The sequence below is a fragment of the Misgurnus anguillicaudatus genome, chromosome 18, assembly GCF_027580225.2.
Source record: "Misgurnus anguillicaudatus chromosome 18, ASM2758022v2, whole genome shotgun sequence".
Lineage (NCBI taxonomy): Eukaryota > Metazoa > Chordata > Actinopteri > Cypriniformes > Cobitidae > Misgurnus > Misgurnus anguillicaudatus.
This window is the reverse complement of record NC_073354.2, coordinates 14,850,887-14,876,891: the sequence shown is the minus strand read 5'-3', so window position 1 is coordinate 14,876,891 and position 26,005 is coordinate 14,850,887. Positions and strand designations below refer to the sequence as shown.

Genomic DNA, 26,005 nt, shown 5'->3' with positions numbered 1-26,005 from the left:
GGGCCAATCATAACGTTTTGAAACAGGTGACGCGTTCTGTTTACGGACGTTTCCACACGCACGCTGCTTAAAAGTCAGCGCAACTGAAATTAACGTCCACATTTCTTCACCAAAGTTGTCGACGTACTTAGCACACTTATAACAGCTGTTCAAAACGCAGGTTGCGTCTCTTACAAGTTAAGTTACGTTTGAAATCACCTAATGCAATGTTGTTTGGTCACGAGCAATTTCGCAACTGTCAGCATTTGCCACAGATGTGAAAACAACAAAATACGGACCGTGTATATGAAGGACGTGGATTGTTTACAAATACAACACTGAGTTGGCTGCGCGGCACAGGTAACTTCTGCTTTCTCACAGAGTTTACTTTAATACGGATGTGTGAATGATGTGATGCCTTTACTGTTAAAAGATGGAATGTCACTGCCTGTGTGAACAGCACCTTATTGTATTTACTGGTAAATTTATTCTGGTAAATTCATGGTAATTTACCGAAGTTACTGTGTGAAAGAGGCTACTGTCAAACTCTGTAAGTAACAGTCCTTTGTGTGCAAGAGAGAGAGTCTCAGTCTATGTCTTTGTGATTGACTGCTGTGTAGCTATAAGTATATTCACCATACAAATTAAACGATATGCAAAAATCATCCATTTAACCTACCTAAATATACATATGTGTCTTTCACTCAAGTGTAGAGAACTCTCACGCAAGTGTAACTGTGTTACTATGGTAACCAATGTTTATAGTAGCGGATTAATTTCGAACTGTAATCAAACTGACTGGAACTACCTGTGCATTATACGGTTTTAATGCACACCTTCCAGCCAATCAGAATGGAGTATTTAAACAGCCCGTGGTATAACAGAGTTTGATGGTAACAGAATTGATACAAGAGTAATTCAGACAACAGGAAATGATTTTTAGCTATTTAAGACAGTTTTTACAGAAAATATTTTATTATTATGGCCTGTAACATCTTGTGATTCATGACAATAATTTCCAAATTAATAAAATAATTAAAAATATAACAATTTGAAATAAACAAATACTTTAGACACCCAATCACCCATAAGTCTGAAACATTAAGATATTGTTTGCAAATGTAACAGTAGTCACAAGTATTTGAGTATTTTGCAGTAGTTTTACTTTTATTTACATTATAATTATTTCCACCATTTTGTATTCATTTTTTTTTCACCTCATTTGTGGCTCATTTGGAGATGTCTGAACTAAAATATGATGGACAATTATTTTTAAATATCTAAATAACAACTTGTTTATAATAGCATTTAAAATTTGATACATAAACGCAAAATATTCAAATATGAATCACTGAATGCCACCACTGAATGCTGCATTGACCTATTTCATCTGTGTGGTTATGAAATGTGTGACAGGTGTGTATAAAAAAGCCTTTGTGGTAAATGCAGCAGTACTACATGCTTCCTTTGTCACGATTTCACTGCACAAAAATGTTTTTTTTTCTGTCATACAAATGTTTCACACGAAATGTTTTTTTCTTTTGGTTATCACTCACATCTTAAAGTCATAGTTTCCTCTTATATCTCAGCTTGAAGGTGTGAAATTACAGCTGCTTCTGGAAATTATTCATCAACTGAACCACATGTTGTGAATTTGCATCGTTTGGTTTAAAGAAAGGTATTTTACATTGATAGTTTTTGGTTTTAAAATGCATAATGGAAACCCAGAGCTAGTTGAGTCTTGCTTTTTATGTAGGGCCATTTCCTTTTGTTCTGCCCTTCATCTTTTTTTCTTTTTTTCTTTATGCCACAAAGCTATCCTTCTTGATATGGTTCAAGATGTGTGAATTATTAATGTATAAACAAAGAGAGGCTCCTGCTGTCCTTATTCGTCAGAAAAATCTGTATTTATCATCAGTCTCATTCTCCATCTGTGGGATTTCATTTTTTATAATATTTTTAAATGTTAAAAGTTTATTTATTTATCACATTTTTATATACAGTATGGAGCATATCTTTGGTCTGCATGTGTAAAAACATTTAAATGTTTATTTGACTCCTTTGTAATATGTGTAATTCATTTATGTTACATTTATTTATCAGGGCTCCAGACTGCCACCAAATGGTGGCATTTAGCCACCAGAATTAGAGAGTGTGCCACTGAATTTTACATCCAGTCGCACATGTGCGACCAGTAAATTTGACCTTTTTTTGTGAAGTGACACTGAATTTGAAACAGCACATTGTACTTTCTGCATCTATCATGAAAGTATTTATTAGTAATACAGGGGAAGTGAGTAGAAATGTGAATATTTGGTTAGCATGTTGATTTACGGTGTGTGCCCCCTAAATTTTCTGGTTGCGCCCCTAAAATTTTCAGTTGGGAGCCACTGTGCTCCTAGTGAAAAAGTCCTGTTTATAATAAAAAATACTCACAATACTCACATTGTTAAAAAATAACTATTTTCAATATTTAAGTACTGCCGGCTGTACATAGGCTACTGTATTTTGGGGCGGTTTCATGGACAGGGCCTATCCTAGTCCCAGACTATAGATGTTTGAGCTGCCTTTATTTAAAGAGGGCATTTCAGACTTTTTTAAGATTACATGTGTGATGTTTTAGCCCAAAATACCATATAGAAAATTTATTATAGCATGTTGAAATTGCCACTTTGTAGGTGTGAGCAAAAATGTGCCGTTTTGGGCGTGTCCTTTTAAATGCAATATAGTTGATCTCTGCACTAAATGGCAGTGTCATGGTTGGATAGTGCAGATTAAGGGGTGATATTATCTCCTTTTGACGTCACAAGGGGAGCCAAAAATTTCAGCCAATTTTTAAATGCTTGCAGACAATGGTTTCCCAAAACCAAGTTACTGGGTTGTTTTACACATTTTCTAGGTTGATAAATACTCAGTCAACATGTTCATTGCCATTGTTTTATCTCACTGCATACCAGTATTGTTTTTGTAAGGTTTGTTTGTCAAAACTACTTAAAAGTCTTAATATAACTAAAGCTAAGTCCTGGATAAATCTAAACCCTGTCTGGGAAACCACCCCTTTATACAACAAGAGCTTATCTCTGAGATTCACTGTGAGCGTGCAGGGCTGACACAATCTCACAGGTAACTTTCTTACAGGTGGCCACTTTTGTATTTAAACATAAGGTTGATAGAATGGTTAATCCATTAAAGTCATAATAGATTTACTTAGGAAATAAATGCCCAAAACACAATAGGCTTTCAGTCATTCATTTACATTACAGTATTTGTACATACACTCACAGCGCCGCCTGCTGGTCCTGAATTTTTATTTTATTATGCATTTTCTTCTCTTTCCCACTAAACTGCAAGCAAAAGATTAATACAACGTTTTATTTTACTCTATTATAATTATATTGTACTGCAGCATCATCGTGCCTATATCACTATTACACTTTACAGTAGCCATATATTTGTATTGCAGTTTATGTGTCTTACAACCAGATAACTAGTATTAAACACCAACCACCATTACTGTTACATGACCTGCATAATTGAGGATAATCCATATCAGCTAAAATCCAATCTGATAGCGAGATATATTCTGTAGTGTCACATTTAGCCAATAGATGGGAGTGTTGTGCCACTTTCCCTTTTTTGCCTAAATCACTACCAGCAGGGAATGCCAAACAGTCCATCAATCAGATACTTTTATCATATTTCAATAATTAATTTAATCATAATTTAACACAAAAAGGCCAGAAATGGTGACAAGCTAAAGACAATATAGCTACAGCACTTCTTGATAACGTATTATGTATTATTGCCTATTCTGTTACATTGCAGGACTGTGAGATAGATCAAATAGTCTCTTAAAGGCATATGCAGCATATGCAAAAATGCTTGAGGTTTTGAATGTGTAAAAGTTTACAACGGTATAAGAAGAGAAATGATTCATTTGTGACGTTGTGGTTTAACCTGTTGTTGAACTCCAAAAGTGTGAGAAAACCTTCAACATCATAGTTTCTACAATAGACAGGATGTGGACAAGACAGCAGGTTTTGACTGTTAACATCAGATCACAGAATGAGACATTTTTATTTACAAAAAACAGGACTATGATAAATATGTGTTTTATGCACTCTTAAAATGAATGTGTTAAAATAAGGCATCTTGTGTCTAGTTAATTTAACACATCTCTGTGTTATTTTTGGAACAACACACTTTGTGTTGTTTTAACACATCTTGTTGTCCCTTTTATTTATATTATTTATTTATTTATATGATGTTAAAAACACATCCAGAATGAACACATTAGTTTTGAGTGTGAACATGTTTTTTTTTTTTGTTTTTTTTTTTTGTGGTGTACTGGGGAGACAGAATTATAGTGGAAGATAACAACAGGATAAATGTCATCTTGAACTCACTTAAGGTTGTCAGTCCTGATTTATTTTGATCATAGATTACCCCTCTCGTTCACTTTAACAGTCATTCATGTCTCATGGTTTAAATCATATGGATAATGACATAAAAAGACGGTCAAAGACAAAAGGATTCTTTACCCCATGCTATTTCTTATTATTATTTGCAATTTTATTACACTCTCAGAAATAAAGGTCCAAAAGTTGTCACTTGGACAGTACCCTTTAAAAAAAGGTACACCTTTGTACCCAAAGAGTGCATGAACTTTGAACTGCCAATATGTACCTTTATAGGTACATATTTGTACCTAAATGGTACATATTAGGACCTTTTTTAAAGGGTACTGCCCCAATGACTGCTTTGTACCTTTATTTTTTGACAGTGTATGCAATTTAATTTATAAGCATCTCTATATATAAAATCTAATCATTTAAATTTAAATTGTTTTGTAGTATGCAAAAAAATCTATTTTAAATTCTTTGTAACGTAACCTTAAAGTGTATTGTTTTATAAATATATATATATATATATACACAGTGGCAAGAAAAAGTATGTGAACCCCTAGGAATGTTATCTGATCCTCATCTAGGTCACAACAATAAACAAACACGATGTGCATAAGCTTACAAGACATAAATAATTCCAGTTTCTTGTGTATTTTTTGGAAACACCCATTAAACATTCACAGTGCTGGAGGAAAATGTAAGTGAGCCCATGGACTCATTACTTTATTGAAAGCTTTTTTGTCAGAAGCTGGCAAACTGGAGTCCAATTAATAAAATGAGTTTAAATGTGTGGTTTAGTGCAACTTTGATTGATATTAAGACACTCACACATTTTAAGATTGCTGCCCTTAAGAAGCATCAGCTCTTCAGAACCATGCTCTTATAAAGATATCTGGGGCCTCATTTATAAACCGTGCGTACGCACAGATTTGATTGTAAAGTGTGCGTAGGCAAAAATCCATGGCAAAGTTCATATTTATAAAAACTGTCTTTGACATGGAAAAGTGCTTAGCGCCACATCAGGGTCTGAGCAGACGTACGCACTTTTGCTTGTCTGGTTTTTGAAAATATAAGCCATTCTTGCTGTTTGAAATTGGGTTTAAACATTGTCAAGCACTCTTTTATATGTCTGACATTAATTGCGCATCGTTAAAAGGCGGAGATCTGAAACTGCTCGGCTGCGTGCACAAGTTCAAGTTCATTTGCGATTTATAGATTTGAAAGGGGTACACGCGTTTTCTGCGCCGCGTACGTTCGGTTTATGAATCACACGTACGCATTTTTGATAAATGATCGTAAGATCAAATGTAGGATGTTTTTACGCAGCATTTTATAAATGAGGCCCCTGATCAAGAGATGTTGCACTCCATAAGGCTGAAAAGGGATACAAAACAATCTCAAAATGTTTAGACCTCCATCAGTCTACACTTAGACAAATTGTCTATAAATGGAGACAGTTAAATACTTTAGCTACCCTTTCTAGAAGTGGGCGCACAGTCAAGATGACTCCTAAGACACCATGCAGAATACTTAATGAAGTAAAGAAGAACCCACGAGTAACCCACGAGTCTACCATACGCAAGTCTTTGGACAGGCACGGTGTCTATGACAGTACACCACGGAGGAAGCCGCTGCTCTCCCGAAAAACATTGCTGTGAGCCTGAAGTTTGCAAAAGAGCACCTTGGCAAACCCCAGTGCTACTGGGAAAATATTTTATGGATTGATGAAACAAAAGTTGAATTTTTTGGGAAAAATGTTATGGCGCAAAATGGGCACAGCTTACCAACATCAAAACATCATCCCAACAGTGAAGTATGGTGGAGGGAACATCATGATTTGGGCTTGCTTTGCTGCCTCATGGCCTGGACCACTTGCCATTATCAAGGGTGAAATGAATTAAGTTTAAAAAAATCCTACTAGGGATGCTCCGATCGATCGGCCAATAATGCTTGCTATGTTTCTCAATGAATTACGGTGAAATGCTGCTACATCCAAAAGCCAGGGGGCGCTCTCGTGCAGAAACTCAAAATGCGCTGTAGACGAAGAACAATACACACGCAGCTGTGATGACACGCAGCTCCATGAAATGGCTGAAGGATATATTTATATTGCTGTTCTTCAAACCTTTTCAGGTATTTTCATGATAATAAAGAATATGTTTAATGATTATGTTTGACGAGTGTTGCTTTTTCAAATGCATGTTGTAAACGACTCAAACTAACAGTGATTTTAGATCGATAAGGACTTACTGATCAAAAGCTGTAGTACATGAAATACCTGTAATAAGATCGGCTGTCGGATTCAGAATAGTGATCGGCCACGTATTATTAGTGGAGATCGGCATTGATCGGAGCATCTCTAAATCCTACAGGATAATGTCAGGGTGCCTGTCCACCAGTTGAAGCTCAGTAGAATTTAGTTGATGCAACAGGACAATGACCTTAAGCATTGTAGTAAATCCACTACAGACTGGCTTAAGAAAAACAAAATGCGCCATTTGGAGGCCTAGTCAAAGTCCAGAGCTTAAAGCAACACTATGTAGTTTCCATGTAAAAATGTCTTACAGCTCCCCCATGTGGTTGAAAAGCGCAACAGTGCCTGGTATCAGACACTCTTCTGTAGGCAGGGGGAGGGGCGGGGCTGTGTTTCCTACCCTCCACCGCCACTTTCAGAGTGTGCTTGTAGCAGCTAGGAGGCTGCTCAGGTTGCAGCAACAGTACAATTTGTCCAGTTAAAAGTTGTTCTATCACTGAAATAATTTTAGAGACATTATTTAAAGGTAAAAAAACCTACATAGTGTTGCTTTAACCTGTGGAATGACCTCAAGAGAGCGGTTCACACCAGACATCCTTCAAATGTGTCTGAGTTAAAGCGGTTTTGTAAAGGGGAATGAGCAAAAATTGCTTCTGAGCGATGCGCAGGTCTGATTCAGAACTACTGAAACCACTTGCTTGAAATATTTGCTGCCAAATGAGGCTCAACAAGCTGTTAAATCCAAGGGTTCACTTACATTTTCCTCCTGCACTATGAATGTTTAAAGGGGGTTCTCAAAAAAGACACAAAAAACTTGAATTATTTGTGTGTTGTCACCTTATGAGCATTGTGTTTGTCTATTGTTGTGACCTAGATGAGGATCAGATGACATTTTATGGCAAATCACTGTAGAAAACCAGTTTAGGGGTTCACATACTTTTTCTTGCCACTGTACATGTACTGGGGATTCTTGCTCCTCTTCTCTAACCATTAAGGGGTCCATGACCGAAAAAGGGTTGAAGACCTCTGATGTAAAATGTCTATGATGAAGTAAGGAAGAAGGTGAAAAATAGTGAAAAAACATAAAAGAAAATAACTTGTGACCAATGAATATTAGCAAAACATAGCCTACACTTTCCCATTTATGTAAATTCATTAATATACAATCAATTTTAGAATCTAAAAAAAGCTCACGCTATTGATGTTACTGTATGCAAAAATTGGTTTTCTTATGGCATCGCTGCAAAGTTTCCTTTTAAAACCTGTTTTTAAGAGTGCTGGACCTGTAACGTTAAATACATTGAATCAAAACCCATTCTAACGCTTCATATTTTTTGTCACTTCTCCACCACTCTGGAGACAGGTATTGACAGATGGTCCGGGCATTACCCAGAATCATGTTTTCACAGTCGACTTTATCTTGGCTCGAAGCCTGGCACACACAAAAGGAATACCAAGATAAACCACAATGTACATGTATCCGTGTTTCATTTACTTCTGCCTCTCGTAATGATAAAAGCATAATCCAGCGTTAGTATTCCAGTTAAACAAAGTCATGAGCAATGAAAGATTACTTGACAGAAAGGTGACACAAGATCAACATCACTGAATAAATAGACATTGGTACAATTTACTCACAACTTCTGTAATACCCTGCCCTCTTTATGTAGCTGGATGTATTTACAGCATGTACAATAAATGTTTTTACAGGCGTGTCTATAATGATGTTGCTTTTCCTTCCCGTGTCTATGGTCAAAGCACAGCTGCTGCTGTCATGAGGGTATTTCCAACCCAGTCAGCAATGTGTCTTTAGTGGTTTCCAACTCCATGGCCCTCCATTACCTAATTTCCCATTTTCAAACATGTATGCATGCACGCACACACACTTTGGCATATGTGGTTTACGGGGATTACATAGACGCAATGCATTTTATACTGTATATTCTATTCCCCTAATCTAGCCCAGTCCCTAACCCCAACCGTCACAAAAACCTGTTGTCAGTCTTTAATCTATGAAAAGGTACCATTAAGTATGTTTTAAGTCGTTTAATCACTTACTGTGTCCCCGTAAACCATGTTTATAGCATAGTAAACATGTCATACACTATTCATATCCCCATAAACCACATATACCAACCCCCCCCACACACACTCCTATTATTATGGACACATCCCATAGATGTAATGGTTTTTATATTGTTCATAAATATCATTGTGTATGATTTATAAGCTTGTTTGCCCGTGGGGACCTCAATTTAGGTCCCTACCGTGACACAAGTCCCCATAAGTCTTTGTGCATTCAGGTTGAAGCCCCCAACGGGATACAAAAAACAAGCACACACTGGATTTATTCTTACTTTGCACCTATTCAGTTCAATTTCTAAAGACTAAATCATTTGTGTACAGCTGTAATGCAGTTGAAGAAAAAATAAATTAATTTAAACTGGTGTGTGAAGAAGCACCCTGGTATAAATGAGGTAAAAACCTGTTCCTGTAAAATACCTCTATACCTTCACCAGTAATACTCGTGATAAAATCTGAGAGAAATTGTAAACATTTCATTGTAAACATTCCCCCTTCTGAATTAAATTATTATTATTAATTACATTTACAAAATTACTTTACTAAAGAATTGAATTATACTGTTTTAAGACACAGAATTGATCACACTGCTATAGTACTGCGTTGTTCAAGGACAGACTATAAAAACATAACACAGATTTTCCATCTATAATTTGAAAAATACACCACACCCAAACTCACACACATACATGCACATTTACCCATAATCACAATTTACAGTAACATTTTGCAATAAGATCACATTTTTTAAACTTTAGTTAAAGCATTAACTAACGTGAATTAACAATAAACAACACATCTACAGTATAATCCTAGTTTATGTCAATTTCAGCATTTACTAATACGTTTTTTAAATAAAATGCACTCGCATTAACTAACATTATCAATGCTGAAAAAAGATATTGCTTAATGTTAGATCATGATAGCTAATGCATTTACCAATGTTAACAAATACAACCTTATTGCAAAGTGTTACCCATTTTATACAACTAGCAAGACACATACAATTAAATCAGACTGATTCAACAGTAGAAAAATGAACGAAATGACTCAAAAGTATAAAAATGCTCAGACACATAGTAACATTTTGTTTATACAGCATCAGATGTCACTGTCCAAATGCTCCACATCTAATCCATAAAGTTTACGGAGAGGTCTGCTCAGATTTCAATTAGATAGAAGACAGAAGTTAATGACTTTTTCCCTCTGAACATCAAGTCCCTGTGCCCACATTTCATCCTCTTTCCTGCCCCTCGGTGCATCTTCAGCTCAGTCATCAGCAACAACTCATTACTGTCTGCATAACCAAGATCCACCGCAGATCCAGCTCCATTTCTTAACGCAAGGATTTATCTTAAAACTTGACGAGAGAGAGGAAAGAATCCAAATCTGGCAGTAAATCTCTCTCGGAAAAAGTTCAGAACGTGTCCAATAAAGATTAGCTTTGCGCTGGGGAGAATTAGTCATTTGCTGAATGCTTCGAAATAAAAAACAGCTTTAATAACCGGGAGGGGAAAAACACAGTTACTCCGAAATCTTGTCTGTTTTGATCTCTTCACACATGTATGGCTTTACTACATCTTAAAGTGTACAATTAAAAACAGCTACACTAGCAAACATCAGAGTACATAGTAAATGACTCCTGTGGCAGGGTCACTTTACTCTGTTTAAAATCATTATGAGAAAATATAACCTTGATATCTTTAATACTGAATACTTGAAATCAAACTTTGATGTGGACAGAGTCACATTTGTCGATAAATATTTAGGACTCAAACTGTTGTGGTCTGGGTGAGTGAGTTCTTATTGGTTCTCTCCTTCGGATCGAGAGCCGTAGCCGAACAACAGTTGACTACAGACACGTTAGTAGTCTTATTGTCTCTAAATCTGTATTCAAACGTACTCAAGTTCAACGTTTCCCGCTGAGTGACGCTTGAGGACATTTTAAGGTCAGGATTTAAATCTGAGCTGCCTGTCAAAGCGTCAACCTGGACCTTTTGCATGTGAAAAGTGCCGTGAATTTTCAGTTCGATAGTGGAGGTGACAGTCTGCATGCACACTACGCATCGGAAGCCCGTCAGCGAGTTGTGCAGGTCGGGGTGTCTCTGACAGTGATCCAGGAAGTCTTCCTCGCTGCGAAGAGGAAGCTTGCAGATGCGGCAGTTGCCTGTGTCCAGGCTCCTGCTGTGGGTGACCTTGTGTTCAGTCAGAGTTAGCAACGAAGGGAAGCGCTCTCCACATATGGGGCATTGGCAGTGCTTGGTGGGCCCTAGATGAGTCTGGACGTGCTCCCACAGTGCCATCTCTGTGAAGAAGGTCTTGGAACAGTCTTTGCATTTGTGGCTCCCTTGGATCGCCTCCACTTTGCGTTTGACGGTGCCGCTCTCCCCGGGTTGGATGCGGTGATCTCGCAGCTGGTGGTTAGCGAGCAGGTTCTGCATGGTGTACGAAGCGCCGCAGATTTCGCAGGCGAACATCGGATCGTTCATATTCACCTTCCCTTTGCTTTCGGCGGGAGGGCTAAACCGTGACTCCACCGCACCATCTCTTATTTCATTATCCGCTGGCAGCGTTCCAAGGCCGTCCTTGGCAACCGGTTGGGAGACAGGTGGAGGGGTCACGTTGCTACCTTCGGTGCTCCGACTCTTGGCACGGAGCTTTTCGTGTAAGGGCACCTCGAGGGGAGAGCTGGTGTTGGTACAGTCGCTATGTGTGGTGATGTGGCACTGTAGCTCAATGTCGGTGTTGAACGTCTCAGTGCAGAAGATGCAGCAGTAAAGCTTACGCTGTTTGTCTAGATGTGTCTGTTTGACGTGCAGGTGCAAGTCACGCTCGTGCTCGAAGTCCCATTCGCAGGACGTACAGTGAAACGTCGTTCTCTTGTTGCTGTGCTTGGATGCCAGGTGAATCTGAATTGACACTTTAGAGCTGAATACCTGCTGGCAGATGGAACAGCGGTAAAGCGCAAGCGTGTGCATCTCTAATAGGTGCCCGTGTAAATCTTTGACACCGGTAAAGGATTTACTGCAGCTCTCGCACGTGTAAAGATTCGATGTATGGCTAAAATGAGACACTTGATGTTCATTCAATAATTCCTGGTTTGGGAAATCTTTGAAACAGTCTGCACAAGTGAGTTTTGGTAAGTGCGAACTCAAGTGAGTCTGAAACAGATCCAAACTGGTATATTTCGCCCCACAATGGTCGCATATAAAATCAGTTGCAATTTTTTCACTCTTATTTGTCATACCCAGCGCCATCTCCTCTTGAAGATTTACATTCTTGTGGATCTTTTTGACATGCTGCGTTAGTTTTAGCTTACTTTCAAATGCAGGTAGATGTGCGCAGTACGGACAAAAGAGCAAAGCCTTTCCTTCAGGAAGATCTGGATCGGGTGCCAACTTTTGGTTTTTACCGTGTGTCTGCTGCACGTGTTTATCCAGCGTGTCCTTCGTCAGGAACCCTCTGAAGCAATGTGAGCAGAAGAAGACATTGCTTTCGATCACGGTTGAGCTGTGCGACTGCCGAATGTGCTCTTGAAGGGCTTTCAGATCCTTTAAAGACGTGGGACAAAAGCTACACCGTAGGACGGTCTGAACTGCCGCTGTGATCGCTGCTTCTAACAGCACGGAGTGACCCAGCATCACATTGGCATCATTTTGGTGTTTTTTTAGTTCAGATGGAAATGTCAAGCTCTCTTTGTCCATATGTTGGGTTTGTTGATGCACTCTGCGGTCTGTGTTAATAAAGTTATTAAAAACCTTAAGCTTTTTGGAAAATTCGATTCCATTGTTCGGATCAAATGTGGGCTTTCTCTTCTCTCCGCAAGGAGCCATTGGTTGAAATGTTAATTTTGTTGTTGGCGTGGCTGGACTGGAGGAGCTGGAATGTGTTGTGGATTGTGAAGAACAGGCGGACAGACTGTCTAGATCTTTTGCAAGACATTTCTTTTCTTCAAAGTCTCCCATGCTACACTGGATATCGTCTAAAACAGCGAGGTGCTGAGAAGACATAGCGTTAACATATTTATATTGATCACCGAAGTCTTGCTTGTTGGTTGCGGTGGTTTCACTTCCGATATATGTTTTGGATACTTTGATAGGAGCCGAACTGGCCCTCTTACACTGATTATGAATCTGATCTTTACATTTGCATTTAGGCAGATCTTCTCCTTTAAATCCAAGATCACATCCATCTTCAGGATCATGGGAAGAGCGATCAGAGAAAGCACAAAGTGCATCTTTCCCAGGATTTGGCTTTGCTGTGGACAAAGAAATAAGAAAAATGTATTACAATAAACAAACCTTCAAAAGAAATCTTCAAGTCTTCAAAAAATAAGCCAGCCTTATAAGGGTCGACTGCACACCAAAAATATGAATTGGATGCTCTTTTTGCACTTCTTTTTGATGTAATTAGCTCAGTATGTTGTCATATAATGAGCAGTCCCACTGTGACCAAAATTGCTGTCAGTGTGAGCGGACCGGCTTCACAGTGTGAACAAAAGTAGTGCGGCTACTTAAAAGTACCGAAAAACAGAAAGAGAAAAACAAACCCAAAAGATGATTTATGTATCTGATCAAAACACAGAACGTATTAAAAACACAAACATTCACACGATTTGCCGTTTAGAGGACATTTATCCAAAATCGCTTGTAAAGGTATGATTTATTTTTGTTTTGTGCAAACGGGGAATTGCAAATATATCAAATTTAAAGGTCACACAAATGCGCATGAACACTAAAGCTTGAATATAAAACCCTGAGGTCTCTCTTTTTTTAATCTGACGGTCTAAGGAATTTATAGAAAAGAGTAAATATACTGTTTCAATAAGGAGTACCTTTACAGTATGTAAAGTACACTTGAAATTGAAGACAGCACATTTGTGAACCTGGAGTCATTTATGGATTTATATATAAAATCATCCTACATTATGTAAAGATCATTCTGTGAAAATACCTTAATATCTTTAATATTGACTGAGTAAGGTCATGTTAAAGACTGAAATCTAAACCTAATCTTAAAATTACGAGACTTTCTGACTCATGCATACCGTATATAAAGCAGTTATTTAGTTCCTAATTTGACATTTCACTCATTCACACCTTCATCTTTTTCTCGCACATGTCTTTTCTTCTCTTTTCTCTCCTCCCAGGAGCAATGCTTCTTCCCAGCAGTTATGCTGTCATCCATAACATTTAACCTGTCACCATGACCTGTGAAGACAATCGCAGTATGCAATGATAATTTAACCAAAGACACATGAAAACAGTGCCACAATATAAACGCCATAAATTCGAGCACTTTTTGGTAAATGTGTTTTTTTCACCTCCTGTGTACCATCTGGTAAACTGTGGCACACCTGTGCCCTGAAAAAGGCAAAGAGTAAACAAATATCAGTATCTTGATCTATTTTTCATCCAGCAGGGGAGCAGACTCTAGTGTGCGTGCTTGCTCTTTAAATAGAGGGCACACAGAAGACATGACACAGTGTTTGAAATGCGCAACTTTCATAAGTTTCATGTTGTGTGAATAATAACAAGCGAACAATAAAAGCGCATGAGTGAAATAATCTCTACAAGGAATAGATAAGCAAATAAAATATCAAACTGTTGTGCACAAATTGAACACTTATTTATACAGTTATTGTTTTAATATTATTCGATATTATACTTTTTACAAACTTACAAATTACAAACGTTCACATCGCACCTTTATGTTATAATAACATTAAAAATTCAAATCCATAATTTGATTTTCAAGGATTTAATATAAAAACTGATTATTTTTTCCACAAAATGCAATAAATCCATGACATAATAAAGTTTATTTTTTTAAAATGCTATAAATCTATTGAATCAATATATAAATGTGCATTCATCTTTGCCATGTTATATTAATTTAGTTGACTAGTGGTATACACTGATTAAAAAATAAACATTAATGGCATTAATCAAAACACTTACTTTGTCATATTAAGAACACTGTCCCTGAACCTTTTTGACCGCGATCAGCTGTAAAATGTTTTGTTCCTGCTCAATTTTCGTTGACTAAAACAATTGAGTAAAATAATGGAGTTTTTCATAAGATCCCCTGGGTCAATGTGTTAGCATGACAGAAGCTTGATGCTGTCGGGTGAGAACAAGCAACAGACAGCATTTTTCCATCACCCGAGTGTTTATCGCGTTTTGGGGGGAAAAGGAGAAAATTACGGGTTTTTTCCGTAAAATTAAGAATTTACTTTTTAATACTGACCTGATACAATACTGATTTTGGTGGTAACTATTTTTTATTTATTTAATTTATCGCATTTTGGAATGACTAGCATCTTTATTTACAGATATAAAGAACATTGGGAGTTGTTTCCACACACACACAAATTCTAGGTTATTTTCTACTCAGTGTTGTGTCAAAAAGAAAATATACATTAACCAAGAAAATATATATTTGACCCAACATAAGTTAAAACAACCCAGCATAGGTTTGTCCCTTTTTGACACAACACTGGGCTGAAAAGAACCCAGCATTTTATTAGCGTATAACTTCAATCTTGCCTAAAGCCTAAATTGTGTGTTGGTCAAATACTTTAAAATAAATGTATTTTGAATTTGTTGCGTAAAACATGAACAATTCCAACCGCCGGTTTAAAAACCTAGTACATGTCCATATTTGACCCAATCACATGGGTTTAAACAAGCCAGCAATGGATAATTTAAATCCGACGGTTTGGTTTGTCCATATTTTACTCAACCATAAATTGAAACAACAATTTTAGTAGCAATACTACTTTAAAACTTGTTTTAGTGTCCATTAATGTAAGAAAACACTGACATATATGACATGCCGGTGTGATGTCAAATCCCTTTCTGAAATCAAAGTGAAACTAAAGTTCTGCTCCACAAGAACAATACTGTACGCTCCTGTTTTAACTTACATGCCGCAACATTGATCCGAAGTCACGTGTAAACTAATTAAGATCAATCAGTCTGTTATGCAGCGGTAAGGTTATATTAAAGACAATAAGAAAGCCTGTATGCAAATAAAGCGTTTTATGGTTTCATACCTTTCAGAGATCTGGGCTTCGCCTGCTTTCGACGAGACATTATGAATGACTTCAGTCTTATTCAAGATAAACCCGATAAGTTGCCGTCAGCTGTTTGCAACGCCGAAGAAGACACGCGGCAAACAAGACCAGATACTAGCGAGTTGTTTTCAAGCACTGAAATAGCGGAAAAGCACATATTAATATCACGGGCACAGGGCGCGCCCCCGCCTATACCAGCGGAATGACTCTATAGACGCTCTGCGCCACCGGGGACGCGCGGGAGATGCGTAATCTCTCTCTCTCTCTCTCTCTCTCTCTCTCTCTCTCTCTCTCTCTCTCTCTCTCTCTCAATAGTGCAATACACACTTAAATGTGTGTAATATATAGGTAAGCAACTCTGTGTCCAGGATGTCAATGAATTATTGCTTTAGTTTTAATCTTCAAAACTACATACATACATACAAAGCTTGTATGCTATTCTCTATATGCTTCATGCTTATATGATATTCTCTTTATTTATAATATACCATTAGACATATGGTACCATCTTAATGAAATCATCAGAGGAGCATCTCCATTCATAATGACATCTCATTTTAATTTCTCTGTGGAAGTGTTAGTTATGAGCCGCCCCGTTGGATGGGCTTTGCAGTAGGGAACATTGATTAGAAAGCGGTATCCCATTGGGAGTCGGCTCTGCAATTGCATGTTTCTAATGAGTTTTGAATTAGCTGCCGAGACGCTTGCCTGTGACTGTTTTCTGAATAAAAGAGGGCAAGTTGTTATAAAGACATGAAAACAAAAATACGTCATGTTCTCTTCTGATAGCAGATGCTCTTTTGCTCATTTTCTGTGTATGTCAAGTAGCCTTAACTATTGAAATGTACTAAATATATATTAATATATAAATCAGTGCACCTATCTAAATAGCAGTAGGAAAAAGAGAAGTTCAGCTCAAAAGGCTGTAATAGAGCATAAACTCTTGAATGTGGTGCATGCACGCATGTATTGGTCTATAGCTGTAAATAGACAGTATTGACATGCAAAGGCAACCTTTGCGCTAAGGAAATCCTGAAGGAAATAATGTATCAGCCAGTCAAAGCATCTCAAGAGAAGAGAGCTGTTAGTTCTGATTCATATCTTCAAGCATCTACTGGTTTTATTATTGTCCTAAAACAAATAGTTTGTTGCGAATCTGCAATGTCAATTATTTTCCCAGATTGTTTTTTAAAAAAATCCTGAAGAGGGAGAACATTGTGCGAATTACAAGAGAAAGACAGACAGCTGGTTCTGTTGGGATTGACTTCACTTTAAAATAATAATCATCATCTTTTTGTGGTGGGAATATACAGAAATAAAGGTACAAAAGCAGTCACTGCAACAAAAATGCTGGATTATTTTTAACCCGTTGGGTCAAAAAGGGATGGATCTATTGGGTTGTAATTCAACCTGTGTTGTTTCAAACCAAAATGCTGGGTTGTTTCAACCCAAAAAGATGGGTTGTTTTAACCCAATGTTGGGTCAAATATAAACATTTTCTGCGTTAATTTAACCCAACAGCTGGGCTCGACCCTTTTTCACCCAATACTGGGTTGAATTTTTTGAGCCAAGTGGATTTTGCAATGCAATGCAAACTCAAAATCAAGCTTCATGGGCAAAATATGATCTGTTCTTAATTTTCTAAGATGTTTGCTGTTTTAATCACGTGCGTCATTCTAGACAAAATAAATTATTAATAAATTATACAAAGTCAGACGCAACAGCACTGGTGCCATCATTGGGCACAGTCGCAGATTAGATGTGTACAAAGATCATGGTTTAAAGTCCATTTCTTAAAGGCGGGGTGCATGATCTCTGAAAGCCAATGTTGACATTTGAAATCACCTAAATCAACACGAATAGAATCCGGACCGTCTTTTGATAGACACGCCCCAAACATATGCAACACAGGCAACGATGTCGGTTAGTAGACACGCTACTTATTGCTGATTGGCTATAAGTGTGTTTTGGTAGTCGGCTCGACTCCCTTTTGCAAAGTGTTTTTCAAAAATCACTCCCCCCACCTTTATTGTTTATATATAGATTCACCACTAGAGGGGGCACGGGATAATTATGTGCTCTATAATCATTTTAAATATGTTATTAACAATTATTGAATGCATTATAATGAACTAACAATGATCAACACTTTTACAGCATTTATTCATCCTAGTTCAGGTTAATTTCGGCATTTAGGCTAATACATTTATAAAAATAAAAAAAAACAAGCGTTGTATACGTAGCTCTTACTGTATCATGACATCAATAACTTTAAAGACATTAACTAACATTAACAAAAATTAATACATGTTAAAATACTATATTGTTCCCTGTTTGTTCATGCTGTTTAACGCATTTAACAATGTTTACTAATACAACCTTTATGTATTAATGTAAACCATGTTTATAGGCTAGTTTTTAAAAATGTTATGCTTTTAATGCAATTAAAAAATAATATGGCGAAACAATTTGATTACAGCATTACATTTAGATCTGCTTAAGTTGCATCAACGGTTTCTTTTTACTTCACTGTTTTTTGCAGTGTTTATTATTACAGCAATCACAGATGTGACTGTTGAGCACATGATTTTTTCATGAATGTGTAAAGATAATATTTTATAAACACTTCTCTTTTTGTATTTATAAAAATATGGCGTATAAAAGGTTTTGATGTTTAATTGACGTTAATAATTATCATTACAACACTCTAAATTCTGCTGGGTTGTTTTTAATCCAAAGCTGAGTAAACATTAGACAGAACTCATGTTGGGTTATAAATAAACCTGTGCTGGGTTGTTTTTAACCCAATCATGAGTTTAAACAACCCAGCATTGCCTTGAAACAGGTTTATTTATTAACCCATCATGATTTCTTTCCAATATTTACACAGCATTGGGTTAAAACCCAGCAGAAATGACAGTAGAGTGAGTATGACGGTTAGCTGTGCCCCTTCAATATTTGGTGCATGACGCCCCTGGGTGGTACCCTTTTGTACGTAAAGAGTCCATATTAGTATCTCACACTTATATTGGTAGCAAATGTATACATATATATGGTTTAGGACCTTTTAAAAGGGTATTGTCCAATTGACACCAAGTGCAGGGTCTAAAATATACAGAATGTAATTGTTTGATGGATATGTAAACATCCTATTAAGTTTCCAAACATTTTTGCATACAATCGCTTTCATACCATTAGATAGAGTCATGATAAAGTGTCAACCTTTAATGATTCTGCAGAGCTATAGAAACAAACTGAGTCTCAGTTACCAGCATCTCATAAAGCAGAAGCATCCCAGAGGACAGAAATGTATTAGACCAACACAGCATCACACACGTAATGGGCATTATTAAAACTTAAAAATAGTTTCCTCGAGAGATTCCAGCACATATTCCAACAGAGGGTGCTCATGAGGGACAAAATGATTATCCGCACATAATCTACAGTGTAGGCAATCTCAAGAGCCAATTATCTTTATGAACATTTTACCACAGCAAATGAAAGAAAAGAGTCGGGGCAGTTTTAAATCAGCACATCGAGATTAATTATTGTGTGATATTAATGAACTTTGAAGGTTAATTTTTATTAATCAGCTAATTACAGAGTCAGAGATGAAGCTGATTTCCAGGGATGATGATGATCCCAGCTCAGTCTGTGCACCGTACCGCCTGATCTAGAGTGAATCGGAAATGAAAAAGGAGACTTTACCCTTAGCGTTTCTGTAATCGAGGACAAAGTCAAGCAGTTTAAATGAGGTCATGTGGTAACAAAGGTACATTTTACCTGAATTCTTTATAACTAACCTCGGTAGAAATAATGGAAAGGACATAAAGGTGCTTCATGATGCCACAGGAGAACCATTTTTGGCAGAATGGTTCCACAAAGCAGGGGTTCTCAAACCAGATGGTGCCACGGCGGACCCAGTTTTATGACATTTTACAAAATACGTGAATTTATCATAAATTCTATGTCATTAAACCTCAGAAAAAAATGCTACTAACCAACAGCTCTACATTATATCATTTAATATGTTTTGTTAATTAAAAAATACAATTTTAGAATGTTTTATGTCATTTTTGGGGGAGACTCCAAGGGATGCACCGTACACAAGGAGGGCAGCATGTTTGAGAACCATTGCCATAAAGAACCTTTTACATCCAAAGGTTAGGAAAAGATACTGAAAAAGTGGTATCTGGCACCAAGTTGTTATAGCAGCAGATCCTTTAAGTCCTGTAAGTTGCAAGCCCCACCCTATGGATCAAAACTTGTTTGTCCAGCACATCCCAGATGCTCGATTGGATTGAGATCTGGGGAATTTGGAGGCCAAGTCAACACCTTGAACTTGTTGTTGTGTTCCTTAAATCCATTCCTAAACCATTTTTGCTTTGTGGCAGGGCGTATTATCCTGCTGAAAGAGGCCAATGCCATGAGAATACTGAAAAGATTTCCATGAAAGGGTGGTCTGAAACAATTCTTAGGTAGGTGGTACGCATCAAAGTAACATCCACATGAATGGCAGGACCCAAGGTTTCCCGGCAGAACATCGCTCAAAGCATCACAATGCCTTCACCGGAAAACAAAAACATCAGACCAGGCCACCTTCTTCTGCGGTCCAGTTCTGATGCTCACTTGCCCATTGTAGGCGTTTTCGGCAGTGGACAGGGGTCAGCATAGGCACCCTGACTGGTCTGCGGCTACGCAGTCCCATACGCAACAAACTATTTTCTGACACCTTTATATCAGAACCAGCATTCACTTTTTCAGTAGCTCGTCTGTTGGATCGGACCACACGGACCGGCCTTCGCTCCCCACGTGCATCAATGAGCTTTGGTCATGACCCTGTCACCGGTTCGTCGCTTTTCCTTCCTTGGACCACTTTTGATAGGTACTGTACTGACCAATGCAGACCGGGAACACACCACAAGAGCTGCAGTTTTGGAGATGCTTCCAACACATCAACTTGGGGACAAAATTTTCACTTGCTGTCTAATATATCCCACCCACTGACAGGTGCCATGATAACGAGGATTTCGGGTGTGTCCTCCGGAAGTTGCATTGGTTTAATATTTCAGGTTCTATTTCAGAAAAGCAGCCGTTACATTTTAAGGTAAGAATAAAACTACAATGATTGTATGTCTTAAGAGAAATAAATCTTAATTTTATAATGTTTTTAACTGAAACATGAGTACCTCGGTGATGTATGAGGTCGACAAATGTGACTTCAGGATGACACACCTAAAATTCTGGCCAGGACGTGTCCGGGATACATGGCACATATGGTCGGTCACCCTATAAAAGGGAAGAAAAAAAATGGTTCTTTGAGGAACCAAAAAAAAAAGGTTGTTCTATGGCAGGAGTGTCCTGCAGAGTTTAGTTCCAACCCTAATCAAACACACCTGAATTTCATTTCCAAGTAATCCTGAAAACTTTAAGTTGATTTTTCAGGTGTGTTTAATTAGGGTGGGAACTAAACTCTGCAGGACAGTGGTTCTCCAGGACCAGGGTTTCCCACCCCTGATCTATGGCATCACTGTAAAGAACCTTTTGAGCACCTCTATTTTTTAAGAGTGTGGATAATGGTCACCAGCACTATTTAATATTTATATTTTATTAAGTTTTACTGATACTTTAACAGAAATTTATAAAAAATTAGCTGTATTGTCGATTGAGCAAACATTCATTTACAGTAAACACAGCTCAGATTGTTAAATAAACAAGAAATCCTCCAAAAAATGAGTTTGAACGGACACACTTTTTAGTATGTTTACAGCCCACAACCTGGTTTACTTCAGAATAGTTCTGACACACTATTAGGTAAGTCACTTGCTTAGAGACCCCTTGTGTCCCCCACAGGTGACTCCCGTAAGAAACGCTGAGGTTGCGAGCATTAGCGAGTGCTACAGAAGGTCCTCATTAGTTTGGTTTGAGGGAATACACAGCTAAGGAACACTAGTGGGTGGGCATTTCTCATTTCTGTCTCTTTGAACACTGCTCCATGGTCTCCCAACACAAACCCCAGTATTCCCAGTCGTATCATATTTAGTTTAATGTATTCTTATTTGTTGAATTTAATTAAAAGGACATTTTTAATAAGGTACGGGAGACTTGTGGTTTGTTCTCTGCAGGTTTACCTTGCTCTTGATGAAGCATTGATGAGAGGTTTGGTGGCACCATAATGGCCTTTGATGTCAAGCATGAAAGTGTTAGATAGTGCAGGTACTTCTAGAAGTACTTGTCAAAGACAACATGCTGTCTTACATGTGTTCAAAACTGTTGAAGGTTTACTTGATATCACGGGTAAATGACAGTCAGGTGGCTAAATAGCAGGGTGACATTCACAGAGCATAATGAAAACAATTTAACTGTATTAAAGACTGCTTAAAGTCCTGAAGAACAATTTAAGGAAAAACACTAACAACAAAAAGACAAACATCACCAAACATGAATACAGTTAAGATCTTTAATTTAAATAGCACCTGTTGTCCGATTCACCTTTTTAAAAATGTATTTGGTGTGTAAGTGTGTATTAGTACATGTTAACGATATGCAAAAGGTACAAACTCCAAAGTAAATGATGACACGAGTTATCGTCTCCAACGTAAATCTCTTTTCTTGGACTACAACAAACACATGGATTGTTGGCAACAGTTTACTTCCTGGGATTGTTGATGTAGACAAGACCGATATTATCATAATTCCTACTGCTTCACAGCCTGTAAGGTAACTCGTTAGCAACTGAATCTTTCAAACATGGTAAGGAGCGTCACGTTTTTGGCTGACATCAGAGGTATTCAGACCAATCACAACGTACAGATTAGCTGGCCAATCAGGGACACAGAGCTTTTCAATGCATTTCAGTAAAATCTGGAGCTACAAAAATTGAAAAGTGTTTTTAATCATAAACTACGCAAACCCATTGTATTATACCAAATACCCAAAATAATGTTGTTTTTTTAGCAATAAATAGGTGCTCTTTAACCCCTTTGCTGTCACCCAACCCTTTTAAGTGTGTGGGGGGAATTTGACGTGCACCTTTAAATTAATATAACTCTGGCATTTTTTTGTCTAGAAGCCTAATCTTGGTCTTGTTTTAAAGAAGACAATTTAAGGTTTTTCACTGAAGTGTCTGGATATGAAAATATTAAACAGAAAAAAATGTTATAGCAGTTTAAATTTCTTTTAATAAATAAAAATAATTCCATAACATATTAATTTTATAGTAAAACTATAAAAATGTAAATATTTCAAAAAAGAAATAATGCAAAAATGAAGCCATAAGTCTCAAGTTGTTGTGATTCAATTTTCAAGGTAAAATCACAAAAAATGAGGTTTGTGTGACTTTTTTTTTTTCGTTTTACCAACAAAGGCCACTAGGTGTCAACGGTTTGCTGCATACTCTTGCTGCAAATTAATAAATAACTGTCACTGCATTATTATTACTGCTAAAATGTTTTGAAATATGAAAACTACAGTCTTGGAGCTTTCCAATGATATATAGTTTGTCAACATTTTTGAAGATTTATAATATGATATTAGAATTATGAATATATAAAATTAATATGCATTCCTATGGGGGGTGGGGTCATGTAACTAAAAACTGTCACTACATTATTTCTATCATCAGATGACCTAGAAATATGAAAACTACATTCTGAGAGCTTTCCAGTGATATATATAGTTTATCAAGATTTTTTAGGTTTAGAGTAGGGGTTTAGTGTTATAAATATGTAAAACCAAAATGGTGAGGATATATGAAAACTACACACTTAGAGCTTTCCAATGATATATAGTTTGTCATGATTGGATAAGAATTTACATGGAAAACACTGAAGTAAACGTAGGCGCCCCGCTGGCAAGACAGTGATATTTAGCAGGATATAAATGTTTTGAGGCGCACTCTCTTCATAAATGAATCAATTACTCTCCCTTCATAATTTATTTTATAAAACACTGCTGAAATATGTATTCTAGAGGCTTAGACCTTTCCAACAATATATAGGTTGTAGTGATAGATTAACATTTACCTCAACAATATTGAAGTAAATACAGGTGTCCCGTATACGGGACGGCGACAGTTAAGGGTTAAAACAATATATAGAAAATATGGGCATAATGGATACAATTTGTTTTTCTGAATTTGTTAAATGTAATTCTGGTTTATAATAGCCAAAAAATACACACATAAACACATTGTCAGTCTTCTGTTCTTCTGTCTATCCCATGCACTACTCTCTATTTTTATTTAAGAAAAATCATCAAAGTCAACTTTATTCGGGGTTCCCACACTTTAGTTAACTTAAAATTCAAGGATCTTTCAAGAACTTTCAGGGTCTAATACCCTTAAATTAAAAGACTAAATGTGGGACATATTTTCAAGTGAGAGCAAGGTTACATCGTGTTACCTTTTAAGATACATTGTTACAGTTCCCTTTCGTGGGAACTTGCGCTGCGTCACTGTGGTGACACTTTGGGGACGCCTCCAGGGGTAAGTGCATCTAAATGTGTACAGTATATCAAATTCAACCAATGGTAAGGCTTAACGACAAAGATAGGGTGACGCGAAAGCCAGGAAGAATATCGCTATCTGAAATACTGCCAAAGATGGCATTACAGGGACGGCAGGAAGTATGGCAAGGGAGACGCAGCATCTTGTTCCCTTCTTAGGGAACAACAATACTGCCCTACAAAGGAAAAAGACCTTAACTCGCTAGAGTGTGAAACTGAGAAAAATGACTTTAAAGTTTAGACTTATAGTGAGTTTCAGTTGTCAGCTAATTTCTTCTTTATTTTTATTTTCTCGAAAAAACATAACATTGCCTCAAGATACTAATGCAAGTAATAAAGGAGGTCTTGAATGTCTCAAAAATATCAGTAAGTAATTTTTGACCAAAAACGAAGTTACTGCCTTTTGCCCTTGTAGGGCAGAATAGGCTTTATGCCCAGCTGCACTACTTACTGAACTTTCTGAAGCCAGCTCCTTGTTTCCTGTCTGCCATTATTGGACAAACTGATGAATCCAGGTATGCCTGACCTCAGTAGTCACAAAACAAACTGATTAATCCAGGTGTGCCTGACCTCAGTAGTCACAACAACAATAATCAGACACACCTGGATTAATCAGTTTGTCCAATAATGGCAGACAGGAAACAAGGAGCTGGCTGAAGTTCAGGAAGTAGTGCAGCTGGGCATAAAGCCTATTACATACGTAACCTGTTCTTAAAAAGTCTAGAATTTTTGTGATCTTATCCTACACTACACAGGGAATTATATGGATTTTTCCCCCCAGAAAACTTCTTGCATAAAATAGATTCAAGCCCTTTCAATGGCCTGTATCTACATGTGTATATTTTCAAAAACTTCCCAGGGCCTTGAATTTTTCGCCAGATTCACAAACTTTCAAGGATTTCAAGGACCCGTGGGAACCCTGTTTATTGTCAATTCTACTGAATGTGCCACACATACAAAGTATCGAAATATCGTTCCCTCAATCCCTGCAGTGTAAAACAGCAACAACAACAGCAGCAACAAACAGTTTCAAGAATTATAAAATAAATAATACCCTACTGAAAAATCCAGCTAAGACCAGCATAAGCTGGTATTTGCGAGTCTAAGGTGGTAGTAGCTGGTTTAAGCTGGTTCTCACAGCCTGGCAAAGCTGGTCAAGCTGGTGGGTCAACTGGTCTTAAAAAACAGCTTAAAAAGTGACCAAAACACAGCTAGACCAGCTTTCTACACTGAAAAAAATGATTCATTGAATTTAATCAATTTTTTTAAGGTAAGTGGTTGAATAAAAGCTTAAATAAATTGATTGCAACCACTTACCTTAAAAAATTTATTAAATTCAATGAATCATTTTTTTCAGTGTACACCAGCAAAACCAGCTAAAACCAAGCTGGGAGACCAGCTAAAACAAGCTCGCCAGCTTATGCTGGTCTTAGCTGGATTTTTCAGTAGGGTATTCAATTGTATATAATAGTATACAGACATAAGAATAGTTTCTATACTCTGTGTATTTACATAGTGCAGCCAATGATGTTGTAGGTTTGATAGCAGCATTTATGTCGAACATAAAGATGAAATGTGAAACAAAGTTTGGTGAAGTGCAATAAAAATGCTGCTGCCAGCAGGGATGCATCTTAACCTAAAAATTATCATACACCAACTGATATAAGTCCTGATGTCTGCACAGCTGTCATTGCTGGGATG

At 37.3% G+C, this 26,005-nt stretch overlaps 1 protein-coding gene across 3 annotated transcripts in view; it reads right to left on the bottom strand.

The window, feature by feature from the left end:
* Positions 1-9,788: 9,788 nt before the first annotated feature.
* taf4b (TAF4B RNA polymerase II, TATA box binding protein (TBP)-associated factor) overlaps positions 9,789-26,005 on the bottom strand; it is a 52,580-nt gene continuing 36,363 nt past the window's right edge. Inside the window, exons 1-3 of one of the 3 annotated variants that reach the window (XM_055186169.2) lie at positions 15,779-16,040; positions 13,821-13,931; positions 9,789-12,979 (exon numbers count right to left, since the gene is read on the bottom strand). In XM_055186169.2, coding sequence (XP_055042144.2) covers positions 10,494-12,979; positions 13,821-13,931; positions 15,779-15,818 — 2,637 coding nt within the window. In that variant the 5' untranslated portion in view covers positions 15,819-16,040 and the 3' untranslated portion in view covers positions 9,789-10,493. Of the gene's footprint in view, positions 12,980-13,820; positions 13,932-15,778; positions 16,041-26,005 lie in introns of those variants that run through there. The other 2 variants (XM_073855915.1, XR_012358617.1) reach the window with 2 other exon arrangements.